The sequence below is a fragment of the Schistocerca cancellata genome, chromosome 3 (assembly GCF_023864275.1).
Source record: "Schistocerca cancellata isolate TAMUIC-IGC-003103 chromosome 3, iqSchCanc2.1, whole genome shotgun sequence".
NCBI lineage: Eukaryota > Metazoa > Arthropoda > Insecta > Orthoptera > Acrididae > Schistocerca > Schistocerca cancellata.
Genome location: NC_064628.1, coordinates 787,852,507 through 787,869,361, shown reverse-complemented (window position 1 = coordinate 787,869,361; position 16,855 = coordinate 787,852,507). Strand labels below are relative to the sequence as shown.

Genomic DNA, 16,855 nt, shown 5'->3' with positions numbered 1-16,855 from the left:
CCTCCACAAAATTGACTGTAGTTGTATGCAGAAACTAGAAGTATGCATTTCAGTGTTTGTATTTTGGCAGGTGGCTGGCACGTACTGAGAGACTTTTCTGTGCAGTCGTTTGACTATAAGAAGACTTTGATCAAGCTTCATAAGAAGTACGGCGTTTCACCCTTCTTTAGAGTTTCTGTAGTTCCTGATAACAGGAATCCAGAAAGAAATATTATTCAGGTACTAAACATTTTTAAATTGAGTTAATTAAGCTTAATATAGATCTTAGTTTTGAAGCTCAAGTTGCAACCATGTTTGCGGACTGAACTATAGGAATTCAGGTATACCTATTAGACAAACAACTTGTAATTTATTAATCCCCAAACATGTTTCAGAACAATTGCACTATGATTTTACTGACGTTTCGCCAGCACGAGTGGCTGGCATTGTCAAAGCTTCACCCTCCATTGCCGGTGGTGAACTGGAGCCAAGCTCCCGGCTGCAGACTGTATGTACCTGGCGCGCCAACGTCCGAGGGCTTCTCCGCGGTAATTTCTGGTGCGGTTCTCCTCTTGCTACCTGCGACGGTCATTCACTGCAGTACAGGAAGCCAGGATCCGTTTACCGTAAGGATTTCCTCTTTCTTGTTGAAACTGTTCACATGTTTTTGTATTCCTACAGCTTCTCTGAACAAGCACATGTGATAGTGCTTCTCTACAGACAGCACTTCCGTGTCGGCGAATTTTATTACGTGGTCAGTCTTACTCAGTGCGTGCTCTGCCATGGCTGGTTTCTCCACCTGCCCCAACTTGCAACGTCGCTTATGTTCTTTGATACTGGTGTTGACTGATCGTCCAGTCTTTCCAACATAAACTTTTCCGCATGTGCATGATATACGGTATATTCCCGACATTGCAAGTGGGTCCCTTCTCTCCTTTGCCGATCTGACCACGTAATAAAATTCGCCAACACGGAAGTGCTGACTGTAGAGAAGCACTATCACACGCACTTGTTCAGAGAAGCTGTAGAAATACAAAAACATGCGAACAGTTTCAACAAAAAAGAGGAAATCCTAACAGTAAACGATCCTGGGTTCCCGTACTGCAGCGAATGACCGTGGAGAAGCCCTCGGATGTTGGCGTGCCGGGTACATATAGTCTGCGGCCATGAGCTCAGCTCCAGTTCACCACCGGCAATGGAGGGTGAAGCTTTGACAATACCAGCCACTCTTGTTGGTGAAACGTCAGTAAAATCATTAGATAAACGTTGGCCAAAGAACCCGAGATAGAAGCCAATAGGCAGTTTGTCGCCAAGTGGCCACGAAAGCCTTAACAATTTCCATTCTGCTTTTCCTCTGAACATAAATACAAATTTTAGAGAAATTATTGTACAGAGATATTGCATTTTTCTATTGTGTGCTAAAATTGGTTTAATTACGGTGTGGATTATAACTCCTGGCACTGACAAAGTCGTTTGTGTTTCGTGGTTCGACACTGGACTCGCATTCGGGAGGACGACGGTTCAATCCCGCGTCCGGCCATCCTGATTTAGGTTTTCCGTGATTTCCCTAAATCGCTCCAGGCAAATACCGGGATGGTTCCTTTGAAAGGGCATGGCCGATTTCCATCCCCGTCCTTCCCTAATCCAATGAGACCGATGACCTCGCTGTCTGGTCTCCTTCCCCAACAACAACAACCCGTTAGTGTTTCTTTGTATACCTGATTTAACCTAAATCTGGAAATGTAATCATAATGTGAAGAAAGTGGTGTGATTTCTATCTTCGTTACTGGTAAAAGGAGAATGGTTTGTTTCGTAATAATCTCACGAGTATAATGAAGGATGATAATAGATTAAAAGACAAAAAAAAAATCAAAATGTGTTGGAATCATATGAGCCACTTATAACTAATGGCAGTAAAAATAAATTGTTGAATTTTACAGTAAAAAGGATATTTTCTGATCCCATCCTGCACAGCAACAGATCTATTTTACATCATGACAGTCAATTAGAGAGGGGTATTTTGGAAGTATTTCCAGCTGCACCTTTTATTGAAGTCTGAAGCTTACAGATATTGACTTGTTAAGAACACTTTTAATTCATTTGTGAAATCAGCGGTGACCCACACATTTGTAATTAACATTTTAGGCCTGCAGCAGAGTTAGTGGATCAAAATGTCAGCTGTGTGTTAAAGGGGACTCAACTTTCCACACAAAAAGTAATTCAGTTTTGTGTTAAGAATAAGATGGATGTGTCAAAAGGTAGATGTGGCTTTGTAGTCTCCAGTGTCTGAGACATGCTAACTGTAATTCTAAGTATGACCAATTTTTCATTAGGACACACTGTGATGATGTCAAAGTTAAACTGCACCATTTTAATTATGTAGACATCCACATACATATTTTTTGAAACTGCTGTGAAATATATGTGTAATTCTGCCTCATATTAGGGTTTCTTCTCATTTAATTTGCATATTGAGCACAGGAAGAATGACAGTTTAAATACCTCTGTGTCCATTGTATAGGGCTTAATTATACGGGATGGTTCTCATTAAAGTACCAGTTTCAAAATGGTGTAAAAAAAGAACCACTGCTCAGAATGATGTCAAATTTGAATGGAATATTATCAAAGAAGGGGAAAATATTATGGCGCTGTAAACCACATAAAAAATAACAATGAAATTATTGTGTAATTATCATGAGACTGGCACAAGATGTGTTTAATATACTGTCCACCATTTTCTACCACAAGTTGAAATCGAGAAGCAGTATGTTCCATAAGAAATAGAAGCATCTCAGAAAGTGTTGTGCAATGTGTGCCTTCAATTTAGCTACGTTTGTAATCAGAGCACTGAACACAGCATCTCTCAGATAATCTCATAGCCAGATGTCACACAGAGTATGATTTGGTCATCTGGACAACTGGGCTGTAGGGGAGTAACTGCTGATAATTGTAGCATTTTCAGAATGACTCTGCAGATGCTGTTTCACTGGTTATGCAATGTGTGGAGGAGTGCCATCTTGCTTAAAAATGATCCTACCCACACATCCATGCTGTTAAAGTGTTGGAATGGCATTGGTGCGCAACAGACTCTCATAGCATTTACCAGTGATGGTACAGGTAACAGGACTCACAGGACCCATCTCCTCGAAAAAATTATGGCCCCATAATAAATGATGCTGTCAACCCGCACCACACAGTTACCTCTGCGGAATGAAGTTTTAATATCTTTTGTGTGGGATCTAAAATTTAAAAACCTCTCTCACACCGGCCTGATTTAGCTTCACTGATCAGGATAGTAAAAACATGCGTATATTAAGGGAATTTTCATTGACAAAGCAGGCTTATCACATTCACACAGTTCAATACTGTTCTATCCTGATTAAATTGAGCTTAACTTAAATTCCATAAGGCAGTGAAGCAATTTCGAAGTCTCGGTGCGACGAAAATTGTCAGTTGATGTCCTGGAAACATTTGTAATAATTATTAACTTTCGGTGATCACATGGGGAAGACCGGAGATCTGCTGGTAAGACCGTGTTAGCCTATTTATTTGAAGTAACTGGATATCTTGAGCATACAAAATGGCAGGTTCGTCCAGTGTAAATCAGACGTTCCCCACTGATCCCGTGCAACACAGCATAGTAAGCAGACACTGTCAATAATAATCAGTTAAATAATACGTGAACACACTTACTTTAGTTTAGTTCATGTATTAAATTCCTTCTCATACAGAATCTCATCAAGATGGCGACTAGCTCAACAATACATACATATACATCCTTCCTTCACGACTAATCGGCAATAAGTCCCCTATTCTTTTCATAAGAGAAAACATAGATAGCAGAGAAGCTATTCCATGGAGTAAATGGATGCTACAAGGAATAATTGGTCTTGAAACTACTTTGCATTGATAATCGGTAAGATAAGAAGAGATATTTTGAGATATGTACTGAGTTATATAATTTATAAAATTTCTGAAAATATCGCGGAGAGACCGCTGCAAGAGACATTACAAAGTAGCACTGGTTCATGTGCGAGTGGATTTTCTGCTGCCCATGTTCTTCAGTTATGTGTATTGACATGCCTCTGGAAATGGAAATAGGCTTTGTATGTCCACAGAATGCTCCATTTCTAATAATTGTCCACTTCCATGAAAGAAAGAAATTCTTGAACAAATGTCATTTCACTCGGCAGGTCAGCATGAAGCAAATGGATAGCAGTGCAGGATGTTTTGTTAGAATTTTATGCACCTTGCCCACAGACGTGGCCAAAGTTTGGGCAATTCACCATGCACTGCATGTCTGCACACCACTGCGCGACCACTCTTGCAGTGCTGTGGCCACATCTTCTACCGATATTGGATCAGTTATTTTCCTCCCTCTGACACGCAGCAGTTCAAAACAGCATGTCGTTTCAAATTTTGTAATCATTTTCTCCAGATCCTTGGCAGACTTCAGTCCCACGTCTTTCTTCATACCCTTGCGTGCCCGTAACCTCTGCAGAGCTACTGGCACACACTCACCATTCTTGTAAAAGAGTTTTATCTGCAGCACATGATCCTGCATTGAGGCAGTCATGATCCTGACCATCTCAGACCCAAGCTGAGAAACAAATGTGTACTCTTTTATTTCATATGATCTGCCACTTATGGCACCATCCATATCCCCCCCTCCCCTCCCCCCTGTCCCATTTGATAATATTACATTCAAATTTGACATTGTTCTGAACAGTGGTTCATATTTTGTAGTGTTTTGTAACTGGAACTTTAATTATAGTCACCGTAGATTCTTTGCTTAACACTGGTTCTTGAAAATTTGTAAGCAGGCTTTCAGAGGATAGTTGTTCTCTACCTTCAAGTGATAGTCAAGTCAGACTTTTCAGCATTTCCATGACACATTTTTGTGAGCTAGAGAGACCTGTGACCATTAGTTCTGCTCGTATTTGTGTGTGTTTACTATCCTCTGTTAGTCCTGTTTGATATGTCCCCACACAGTTGAGCAGTAATCTAAGGTGGGTTACACAACAGTCGGCTTTGTAGACTAATTGCAGTTTCCCAGTATCCCACCATCTGCCTTGTCTGTGGTCGAGCTCTATGACCATTCCATTTCGTATCTCCAGAAATAGTTACACCTGTGATTTGAATGAGTTGAATGATTCCAGTTGTGACAAATTGATGTTGTATTCACAGAATAGTATGTTTTGTGTTTTGTTATATTCACGGTTCTATATTTCTGAACATTTAAAGCAAATTTCCAATCTAAGGCAATTGACAATCTTACCAAGATCCAGATGTGTATTTGTGCAACTTTTTTTGGGTTATAGTTCATTATGGATTACTGCATCATCTGCAAATAGTCTGAAATTACAATTAATGTTGTCTGCCAGATCATTAACATAAAATATGGGCAAGAAGCTTTCAAGGCACTTCTCTGGGAAACATCTGGGGTCACTTCTACATCTGTCAATTACTTTCCATCAAAGATAATATGCTGTAGGCTCTGTACCAAGAAATACTTGATCCAGTCAATAATTTCATTTGATACCCCCATGTAACCCTGATTTTGTTAATAAAGATTGGTGCAGTAGTGAGTCGAAGGTTTTTGGAAGTCAAAGACTACTGCATCCACCTGATTGCCTTGATCCATGGCTTTCGGGATGGCACAACCAGTGGTGTCAGAACCCATGCTGGTTGGCATGGAGATGGCCATTCTGTTTGAGATACCTCACTATGTTTGACCTCAGAGTATGTTCTAAAATTCTGCAACTGATGGATGTCGACAGTACAGGATGGCATCTTTTGAATCACTTCAGGTGTCCTCCTTGTAAAAATGTTTGACTGGTGCTTTCATCAAACTGCTGGCCACAGTTTCTTGTTGGAGATGTCCAGTGTGCACTGTGCATTCCAGTTTCACTGGTGTTGATTGTGGAAACCAAATTTCATGTATGATGTGTTGTTAAGTTTATAAGGCTTTCTTAGATTGAAATGACTGTTTATTGTTAGTGAATCTGCACATGATATTGTCCAGTCCTGTCCAGGGCTATCAATCTTATGATTCAAGACCTGAATTGGAAAGGAATTGTGTATGATGATTCTCAGTTTAAGTTACATCAATGTATCCATTTATATATATTTACATACACATTATAGCAAATTTATCTTTGGCCACTACTGTGATACTTACAGTTGTGAAATGTCATTGTGCAATTATTTGTTACATTTGTCAACTTCTGAAACATAGTAAATATGCTACCCATTATCTGGATAACAGATCTTTTCCTTTTTTCTTTTAATTAAAAGAAATATAAGAATTTTAGTAAAATAATTGTACATCAGAGCAGACTATATGTAGTGTGAGTCATTTGGGGAAGAACTCGCTCCCTAGCATCTACACTGTGGGTTCCCCTCCTCCTCTGCCATATCCCCCTCCCCACACCTCCCCTCCCTCCCTCCTCTAGGTCACCAGCACATGTGGCCAGTGCGTATGGTGGGGCTGTTATGTACCCATCTGTCTGAGACCCCTGAAAATACAAGGTTCACACTTGTGGTATCTGAGCTGTCACCACCTTGTGTATGCCTAGGAGTGGTTGCAGCTCTTTTAGGGGCATCAGAACTCCCTGAAACAGCCACTGTGCCTATAAACCCATGCTGTGGCTGGATGGCACCCACGACGTGAGCCCCTGATTGTAGTGGGTGGTACCAAGGCAGACGTTCTGCACGTGAAGCTTGCTAAGCTCCATACTTCTGGTTTCTCTTCTGTGGCTGCCTTTTCAGACAGGAACTGTTCTCTCTCTGCTCCTACTTTTGTTTGCTTGGCCTTCCCCTCCATCGTCACTTCCTGGAAGGAGGGCCAGGCCCACTGGCTTAGGGTGAAACTCTTTCCCCTTTATTTGCTTTATTCCAGGACAGACGGAGACACTTTTGTCACTACCAAACTGCTCTTTTTTGTAGAACACACTGAAGCTAAGTTTGGTGAAGTTGACTTACTTGCTAAGATGCAACCTGGTTGCCTGCTGCTTAAAACCTCTTCTGCCAGTCAGTCGGCTTCCCTGCTTACAAGCATGTAGGAGACATCTCGGAGAGCATTACTCCTCACCATTCCGTAATATGACCCAGGGCCATATTTTCCACATGGACCTCCTCCTTCAATCAGATGAGGAAGTCAGGACTAATCTGGCACTCCACGACATTCATTTCATTCAGCGAGTCTTAAGAACAAATACATTGATACTGGCCCTTTCATCCTGGCTTTTGAGGGAGTATCCTTCCAGAAAAAGTCAAAGTTGTGGTTTACTGTTGTGACATGAGGCTGTACATCCCACATCCCATGCTTGGTTTCCGGTGTCTTCATAATGTGAGGCAAATCCTGTTTGCAGCAACTGATGCTGTCATCTCCATGTGGGGTGTCTTTTCACCCAAGTGAGTGAACTGTTCTGGTCCACATTCTCCTCGCTCATCGGATTGACTGATCTATGAAAAGGAAAGGAAGGTTCACGTATTCAAAACTCTCAACCATCTACCCTACTCTGAGTTCTGACAGAAATTTGACTGTTTCCACCTGGTATCTTTAACTTCTACCTTTGCTTCTGCTGCACCCTCTCCTCCTCTTTCTTCTTCCCTGCCTCCATCTTGGCCCCTTTTGCTTTCCTTCCCCCTGGTAGTTCCTGTTCCCTCCCATCATGGAACTGCTCCTTCTCCTCGGCTGATGAAGAAACCCTCTTCTCTGGCAACTGCCATGGATGGGGTTCCTCTAGGAACCCTCCTCTCTGTCATCTCTAGGACAAGAAGCCTCATACTTCAAGTAGGACACAGTCTCACTCTCTCTGGTCCTCATGATCACTTGTTCTCTTTCAAATCTTGATATTGCTGCAGTTTGCTCTCTTCCTGAGCACTCCTTCTCTTGTCTTCCGAAGGAGAAGACGAAGAAGATGTGTAACGTTCAGGATGAGGCTCCCCCTGTCCCCTTCGTCCCTCCCTGCCCTCTCCACCTCAGGAATTGTGGCCCCCCCATCCACTTGTCAAGCAGGATCTGATCTTACATTCATGGATGTTACACCATTCTTACCAGTGACAGACAGTGACTCATCTCAACAACTGGTACTGGCCCTTGCAATGTCTGTATGGCTTCTTGTACCACTCTCCTCCCATCTTCACATTCCAGAATTGTAGTCTCTTCTTTCTCTCTACTCCATAGCTTGTGTTGTATTGCAGGAATATCATTCACTGACATTTCTGCTGGAACTGGATCGGGCCTTTATGAGCCTCTGGTGGTGTCTGTACGGTACTGTGCATGAATGTTTTCAGTTCCTAGGTTCCTCTTATACTGCATTGTGAGCGGAGGCCTTTCAGATCCATTTAGATACTGTGGTAACGATATGCAATCTTTAAGTCCCCCCTCCTACACTTTGTTCTTTACTTATTTCTTTATAAATTGGGTAAACCACCTCTTCAGTGGCCAGCTATTGTTCAACTAGTTTAACCAATGTCTTGAGCAAGTCACTTGAATGTATGGTGAGTCAAAGGCTGTATTAGATCCTTGAATCCTGGGACCATTTGGCTTTGACACAGGGTTGTTTTCACCAAGGCTGATCTACTGCAGATAATTTAGTCCACCTGAGTCTGCTACCTGAACAGCTTACGGCAGGTAACAGTACCTTACTGCAGTCTTCTTTGATCTGTACAAAGCTTGTGATACTATACAGTGCAACCACATCTCTGCCACCTTACATGAATGGAGCCTCCATGGCCTGAACTCAATGTTTATCAGGAGCTTTCTTTGCTATTGCACTTTTCAGGTACAGGTTGGCACCTTTCGTAGCAAACCCCCCCCCCCCCCATTTTCTCTGCAGGAGAATGGGATTCTGCAGGATTTTGTCTTGACTGTTGCTGTCAATGGTCTGGTGGCAGTAGCATGACTTAGTGTCCCTCTCTCTGTATGCTGATAATTTTTTTGCATTTATTTTTGTTTGTCTGTGATGGACGTTGCTGAACACAGACTGCAGTGAGCAATACACCGATCCTAGTCTTGGGCTTACCCTCATGGCTTCCATTTTTTGGCTGCCGAGACCTGCGTTATGCATTTCTGTTGTCACTGTACAGTCCACCCCCATCTTGATCTGTACCTTGATAGCCAGTCCCTCAATGTGGAGGAATCTCATCTTTTTTGGGACAGGTCTTTGACATCCAATTGACATGGCTTTCCCATCTTCTTCAACAAAAGTGGACGTGCTGCTCACATCTCAGTGCTCTTTGATGTCTCAGCAATACCAACTGGGATGCGGACCACCCTACTCTGATACAATTCTACACAGCATTGGCCCAGTCCCATCTAGACTACTGGAGATTCACATAATGCTTGGCATGACCTTTGACATTACTTAGGCTGGACCCACAGCCTTGTGAGGTACAACTGTCAACTGGTGCCTTTCGGACTAGCCCTTGCGAGTTTTGCACCAACAACAGTTGATTGCTTATGTGTTACGTATCTGCTGCTCACCTGAGCACCTAACTATCTTCTCCTCTTTTCAGATACAGAAATCCAACTCCAGCTTTCCTCACTGCCACAACGAGTCACGCTTGGACCCCAAGGATTGAACTTGCTGATAGGCTAGCCAAATTGTGCACTGGTATGCCACCTGCTGAGATCAGTATTCCAGAATTGGACCTTCAATTGGTATTATGCCATGCTCTTTCAAAGCAACCATTACTGCATTTGCATTGTGCGATTTAGGGAAATCAGAGAAAACCTAAATCTGGATGGGCTCTGCTCCTGAATGCAAGTCCAATGTACTAACCACTGCGCTAGCTCATTCAGTCTAGTCACACAACACACTGCAATATCCGATAAGATGTGGCATTGCAACACAACTGGCATCTCGTTTTTTGCTAATGATGGATACAGTTTCCCGAGCTGAGATTAGCTGTAAAATGTGAACCTGAATGAGTGATGAGGCTGAGAGTGAAACCTTTTTTGCAGCAGCTAAGTCTCAGTGAGACACTTTTATTTGTGGAAAATTATACTCCAAAGTTTCTCAATATTCTGTAGCCAAAAATGAATAAAAATTATAGCCAAAGAACAGCATAAATTCTTTTGAGTGGGGATTCTATCATGTGTTACGTGCACCATGACCATAACACCAGTATTAATAAAAAAAGGAGGGTCAGCATTGATCATTGAAGCACAAATCTTTATTTCTGTTGCAAATTGATTTTAATCACTACATGACTATAATCAGTGCTGCAGGTAAAACAAGAATAAAATAATCAGACTGCACTATGACATACACCTGTCTAACTATACAAGTAAGAACATACAAAAGGGACTGTTTTCATCAATATACCTAGTAGTAAAGCCCTGTGGACTCATAAAAACAAGTAGTAAAATTGCAATATCAGCACATATCTATGAAGAGTTCTTGCCAGACCGAAGGTAAAAATGCAACTGGGCTGGCTGCTTACAGGGATCTGCGTAGCTATGCTCATTGCCAACACCAGGCACAACACCACCCTCTTTAGTGATTATTATTACAAAAATCTAACTACTGAAACTCCAGGTAGGAGTATCGGCAATGTAGGAAAAGACAGATTGCTACTTACTGTAAAGGAGACACACTAAGTTGCAGACAGGCACAATTAAAAGACACTTGCATAAAGCTTTCATCAGTAAAAGAGAGCCACACACCATTCATACACACAAGCAAGCATGCCTCATGACCACCAACTCCAGCATCTCAGGCCTTAGTGCAACTGCCATGTGGGATGCAAGCAGCAATCTGGAGGGTGCAGGGAAAGGGAATGGATGGTAATGTACGGGTGGGGAGAGAGACAAATGGTGTCTGGTGGAGTGTGCAGGGACTAGAATGCTAAAAGGCCCAGTGTTAAGAGGTTGTTGTGCAGGGAGGTGGGGGAAAGGAGCAAAAAAAAGGAGGACGTGGGGGAAGATGGACAGATGTGTTGGCAGAGGGCAGCAAATAAAGAGGGTGGGAGATGAGAATGGGGAGGAGGTGATAGGACAGAGGGGGTGGAAACTGTTGGGTGGAGGGTGTGGGGCGGTATGTTCCATTGGTTGAGGCCAGGATAATTATGGGAGTGGGGAATTGGTTGTAAGGATAACTCCCATCTGCACAGTTCATAAAAACTTGTGGTGGAGGGAAGGATCCAGATGACTTAGGTTGTGAAGCAGCCATTTAAATCAACTGTGTTATGTTCAGCTGTTCTTGGCCACAGTTTGGCGGTGGTCATTTATCCTGGTGAACAGCTGGTTGGTAGTCCATCAATATAAAAACTGTGCAATGATTGCAGCGGAGCTGGTAATTGACATGGCTCCTTCTACAGGTGACCCGGCCCGTGATAGGGTAGGGTAAACCTGTGACAGGACTGGACTAAGAAGTGCTGGGTGGGTGGATTGGGCAAGTTTTGCACCTGGGTCCTTCACAGGGATATGATCCTTGTGGCAAGGGGTGGGATTGGGAGTGGCATAGGGATGGACTAGGATGTTGTGGAGCTCAGTTGGGCGACAGAACATCACTTTAGGAGGTGGGAAGTAGCTACAGTAGGATGTCCCTTATTTCAGGGCATGAAGGTAGGTAATCAAAGCCCTGGCGAGGGATGTGGTTCAGTTGTTCCCATCCGGTGTGGTACTGTGTGATGAAGGGGACACTCCTCTGTGGCTGGTTCTTGGGAGTGGTGGGAGGACTGGGGGTGTAAGGGGAAATGGCATGGGAGATCTGTTTGTGGACTAGGTCTGGGGGATAGTGCCTGTCTGTGAAGGTCGTGGTGACCATACCGAGCAAGGGAGTTTTTATCACTGCAGATATGCCATCCCCAGGTGGACAGGCTATATGGGAGGGACTCTTTGATGTGAAAGGGATGACAGCTGTCTAAATGCAAGTACTGCTGGTGGTTGGTGGAAATGGCAAGAATTACAACTTTTCATAACTTTTAATAGTGTTGGAGAGTCTGATTCCATTTAAGTTAATGATCTCAAGCAACCTATGGAGAGTGTCACACAGATACTCGTGTACCAGACATACACCAATTACAGCTGAAAATTATGATGATGTCATAGTGGGCACAAAATTGAAGTTTTTTTTAAATGTTTGACAAAAAAAGCTTTTTGTGTAGATTTTAGTGGTGTAATTGTGTAATCACATTCACCATCTACGTAATTTGTTATTTTTGGTGTTGTTCGTCACTAGGCAGCTGATAATTGTGATTTGTATTAGTATCAGATGTGCTTTCATAATTATTTATAAACTGACGAGTTCAAGTAACAGTAGAAAAAGGAGATGGCCACTGAAAATGTAAGAAATTCAAAAAAATAGGAAATATATATTCAAAGTTTCACACAAATAGATCATCCATACAAACTGTTTCCAGCATATAAAGCTAGCAAATGTATTAATAGATTATCTGAAATATCCATATACATATGCATATAAGTATAACATGAGTTCTGGTCTTTGATTATGCTTTTTCACTGAATACAAAATGAAACACACATTGAATAAATGTACATCAGAATTTTAATTGCACAAGTGATGATGCCAAAAAAAACACTGGTCAACTGGTAACAACCAACTGAGGAACAAACTGGAAAAATGAACAAAAACTTGAGCCATATGTGTTACAAGGTGGAAGTTTAGAAATTGGCCATGTGCAAGTGCATTCAGCCTTTCAGTGATGCAAATTTTAAAAGAATGAACAGAAATATAGGTAACTGAAGTTTGTTTGATTTCTCTTTAGCTCTAGAGAAAGGGGTATCTGTGCTCCTAACTGTAGTGATTTGATTACTTGTTTTTGTTACTGTTGTTGAGATTATTCATCTAATAATTCAATTTCATTTCCAGATAACTCCAATTGAGCTGGGACTCCCTGACCCAAGCTATTATTACAGAGTAGCAGAGAATGCGGTAAATAGCAATTTCATTTTTGTGTTTATGTAAAATTACATGTAATCTAACTGGTTATGAGCATGTTGGAAAGTTAATCTGTTGTTAGTGAATATTGATCATGTAATTTATTTTGATAAAATATGTATTAAGTGCAAATTATAAAACTTTTTGAAAGTCCTGTACTCATTCACTAATATTTAGAAAAATAGTGTTATTGTATGCTTGCTGTAATTTTTTGTAACTCTTTGTATTAAATTGATGCATTAATGGATGGCTGTAGACTGACCTGTGTTTTATATGCTTGTTAAACTTTTCAAATTACGAAATCAGAACCAAGAATTGTTTCACATATCCAATGTGAAAAGGCGGGAGAAAATTTGGTGTTCAGTATATTTATTGTTGAAGCTGAGTGGTCACTGAATGGCCTCTGAAGGAATCTGTACATTTCCCACAATAGTCCATAACTTCCTGACCTATATTGATAATTTTGGTTCAACATACATAGTATAGTTTCCACAAGGAGCTGTTATGGCGTTGCTACAAATGAAATAATTCCTCCTCGGCTAGTGAATTATTTATTCTTTAATATATCATAATTAGTTTTGAAACAAGTGGTCTTAATCTTGAGAGCTACTGTAAAAATGCAAGGGACAGTCAAATTAAAACTCAACAGATTGCGAAAAAAGTGTGCAAGTTGTTTATTATTTCAAGAATAATTGCCATAACTGTCAATATATTTATTCTGCTGTGAGATGTGATAGTCAATGCCCTCACTGAAAACTGTTTGCAGTTTCCTATGGAACCATGTTTGTACCCAGGCATTCGTCTTTTTGTCCAAAGCATATCCATGGCCATGAATGTCTTTCTTCAGGGTTCCAAAAATATGGAAATCGCATGAGGTTTGATGTTGCCAATGTTGTTCCAACTACACTGCAGAAGTTTCACTGGGAATCCCATACACATCCTCCATACAGTCCTGATCTCTCCTCATGCGATTTCCATATTTTTATAGTTACGAAGAAAGACATTCATGGCCAATGATTTGATTTGGATGAAGGTGCATGCCTGGGTACAATTATGATTCTGTAGGCAACCATAAAAATTTTTCTATGAAGGCATAGACTGGTGTGTCTCTGAGTGGGATTAATGTATGAACAGTTTGGAGATTACTTCTGAAGTAATAAACAGTTTACTTACTTTTTTCTATCTGTCTTGTTTTCATTTGACAGCCCCTTATACTTTTTGTAATGAGTATATGTGTGTATAAATAATTTAAGGAGTCAAGGTAGCAACTCACCAAGTAGTTCAGGTGTTGAGCTGTCGTTAGGTATGTAAAAATAAACAAGAGTTACCATTCCTTCTTTGGAGCTATAGCAAGCGCACGTGTGCGTGCACCCCCCCCCCCCCCCCCCCCAAACACACACACACGCCTCCTCCTCCTCTATGTCTAGGTGACTACATTGTGCCAGTACTGCATATCGACTAGGGTATGGAGTTGCGTAGAACGGACTGTATGATGGGAGAAAGAAGGTGGGAAGCAGAAGGGGAAGTTTGGGAATGATGTCTGACTTTTAGAGGAAGAGGAAGAGGCAGCAGGCACAAGGGATAGGAATGTAGTACTATTGAACTGATTCTGGCTCCAGGCAGGGGGATTTTTGTGCAGCCCACAGTTATTTGCAGTTGTGGGTTGGAATGGGGTGATAGAACAGTGGAAAAGGGAGCCATGGGGTCATGGAGAAGAGGGAACAGAGGAAAGGGGGTGGGGGGTCGGGTGGGGTAATGGGTGTGAGTGCAGGATGAATGAAGTTATGATCATGAACCAGCAATTGGCATAAGTTAAGACCAAGAGGAGGACTGGATTGAACTAAGAGTATTAAAGACAACTTGCATCTAAGTAATTCAGGGTAGCTGGGGAGATCCAGATGACACTGGTTATGAAGTGCCATTGAAGGTGGGCATGTTGTGCTCAGCAGAATTTTTGTCACTGGGTAGTCAACCCTTTCAGGTGGACAGCTGGTTGGTCACCATGCTCATATAAAATGCTGTGCAGAAAAGCTGCTTCTGATTGGACAGGGTAAGCCTGTGACAGGACTTCTGTGGAATGTGTAGAGTGGGTGTATTGGACAGGCCTTGTACCTAATCCATGTAGCAAAGGCATGGTAGAAGGTGTGGCATAAAGATTGACAAGCATAGATAGGGTGGAGAAATAATGTGTCATGAAATTTTAACCCTGGATAGCTGATGCCTGTAGGAACCAAAATTACTAATGTTGTGTAGGTCGACAATGTATGGAAACTTGGCATCACAAGCTCTGATTGGCTGTGGGATTGCTCTGCTGCCATTCATTGGTTGACAGGCAGCACTATGGTTGTCAGTTCACACATACAAACATCCTTCGCCCTGTCACTGCCTCAGTGTGATACATTTGTATGTGTGAACTGACAACCATAGCGTTGCCCGTCAACTGACAAACAGCAACAGAGCAGTCACATGACCAATTGGAGTGTGTGGCACGAAGTTTCTGTAGTTTAAAAATGGTGCATTGTCGACCTACACCACATTAGTAATTTTGGTTCCTACTGGCATCAGCTATCCAGGGCTAAAATTTCGTGACACAATTTTTCTCCACCCTGTATAATGGAAAAACATAGTATCTATGACTATAATACAACTTGTACAAATATCTTGGTGCAATACTTTTATAGAGATGTGGAATGGAATGATCACATAGGCACAGTTGTGGGTAAAAGCAGGTGGCAGACTTCGATTTTTTGGTAGAATACAATAAGTCTACAAAGGAGATTGCTTACAAATTGCTTGTGTGACCCATCCTAAAATATTACTAATTCATAATAATGGGACCCATACCAAATACGATGATCAGGGGATATTGAATGCATGCAAAAAAGGGAAATCAAATGGTCACAGGTTTCTTTGAGTGGTGGGAGAGTGACAGAGATGCTGAAGAAAGTGAACTGGCAGGCTCTTGAAGATAGACATAAACTATGCCGACAAACCCTACCTACAAAGTTTCAAGAACCAACTTTAAATGATGACTGGGAACATACAACAGACAGCTACCTATTGCTCCCGCAGGCGTCATGAGGACAAGTATAGATTAATTACAGCACTCATGCAGGCATTTAAAAATTGTTCTTCCCATGCTCCATATGTGAATGGAATGGGAAAAGACCCTGGTTACTGGTACAATGGAACATACCCTCTGCCATGCACTTCACAATGGTTTACAGAGTATAGATGCAGATTTAGAGACAAAATTGCAAGGAAGAAACATCCTCAGAAATCGCAACACATGTAGGCTTTCAGTCCGTGATACAATAATTACAACATGCAGTCATCATAGTAAGTTGTTCAGTATTATGAAGATATAGCCTCTTATAAAAGGTAAAAAATTAGCATAGCAGCTCAATTTATCAAAATTTTTATTAAATTATTGGTATATTAATTGACACACCCATGGGTAAATGTAATACAGGAGAGATACATAACAGATCAAACTCAGTGCTCTAGTATGGGTATGTTTCATCTGTTACACTGTTACAATTATGCAAGATCAAAAATAATGTTGACCACACTTGAAGAATGTGGATAATTTTTTCCCATTTCAAAATCAGTTATGCATTTAATATTGTTTTCAGGTGTAATACAAAGATTGTAATTATTTTTTAAATGTGAAAGAGAACTGTCTGCATTCTTCGTCTGTACACATTACATTTGGCTTCACGTGATTATAGCATTCTAAGATCACTTAGGCAGAGTTCAGGGACTTCTCTACTTATGTATAATTGGACCATGTAGTTTTTTTGCAAGTCAAAGGGTGTGTGAAACAAATGCACAGGCTACTGACATATTCACTTCTTTGAGCTCCTATGCAACTCCCACATATTAAGTCTACACACAAATATGTTAATTATTATATAAATAATTTTATAGAAATTAGATGCAGTGGGCTGCTATACTAATTA

At 41.3% G+C, this 16,855-nt stretch overlaps 1 protein-coding gene across 1 annotated transcript in view; it reads left to right on the top strand.

Annotated features, from left to right (window-relative positions):
• Positions 1-16,855, top strand: part of LOC126175840 (endothelin-converting enzyme homolog) — a 625,659-nt gene that overhangs the window by 468,396 nt on the left and 140,408 nt on the right. Inside the window, exons 4-5 of the mRNA XM_049922841.1 lie at positions 71-219; positions 12,825-12,887. Coding sequence (XP_049778798.1) covers positions 71-219; positions 12,825-12,887 — 212 coding nt within the window. The remainder of the gene's footprint in view (positions 1-70; positions 220-12,824; positions 12,888-16,855) is intronic.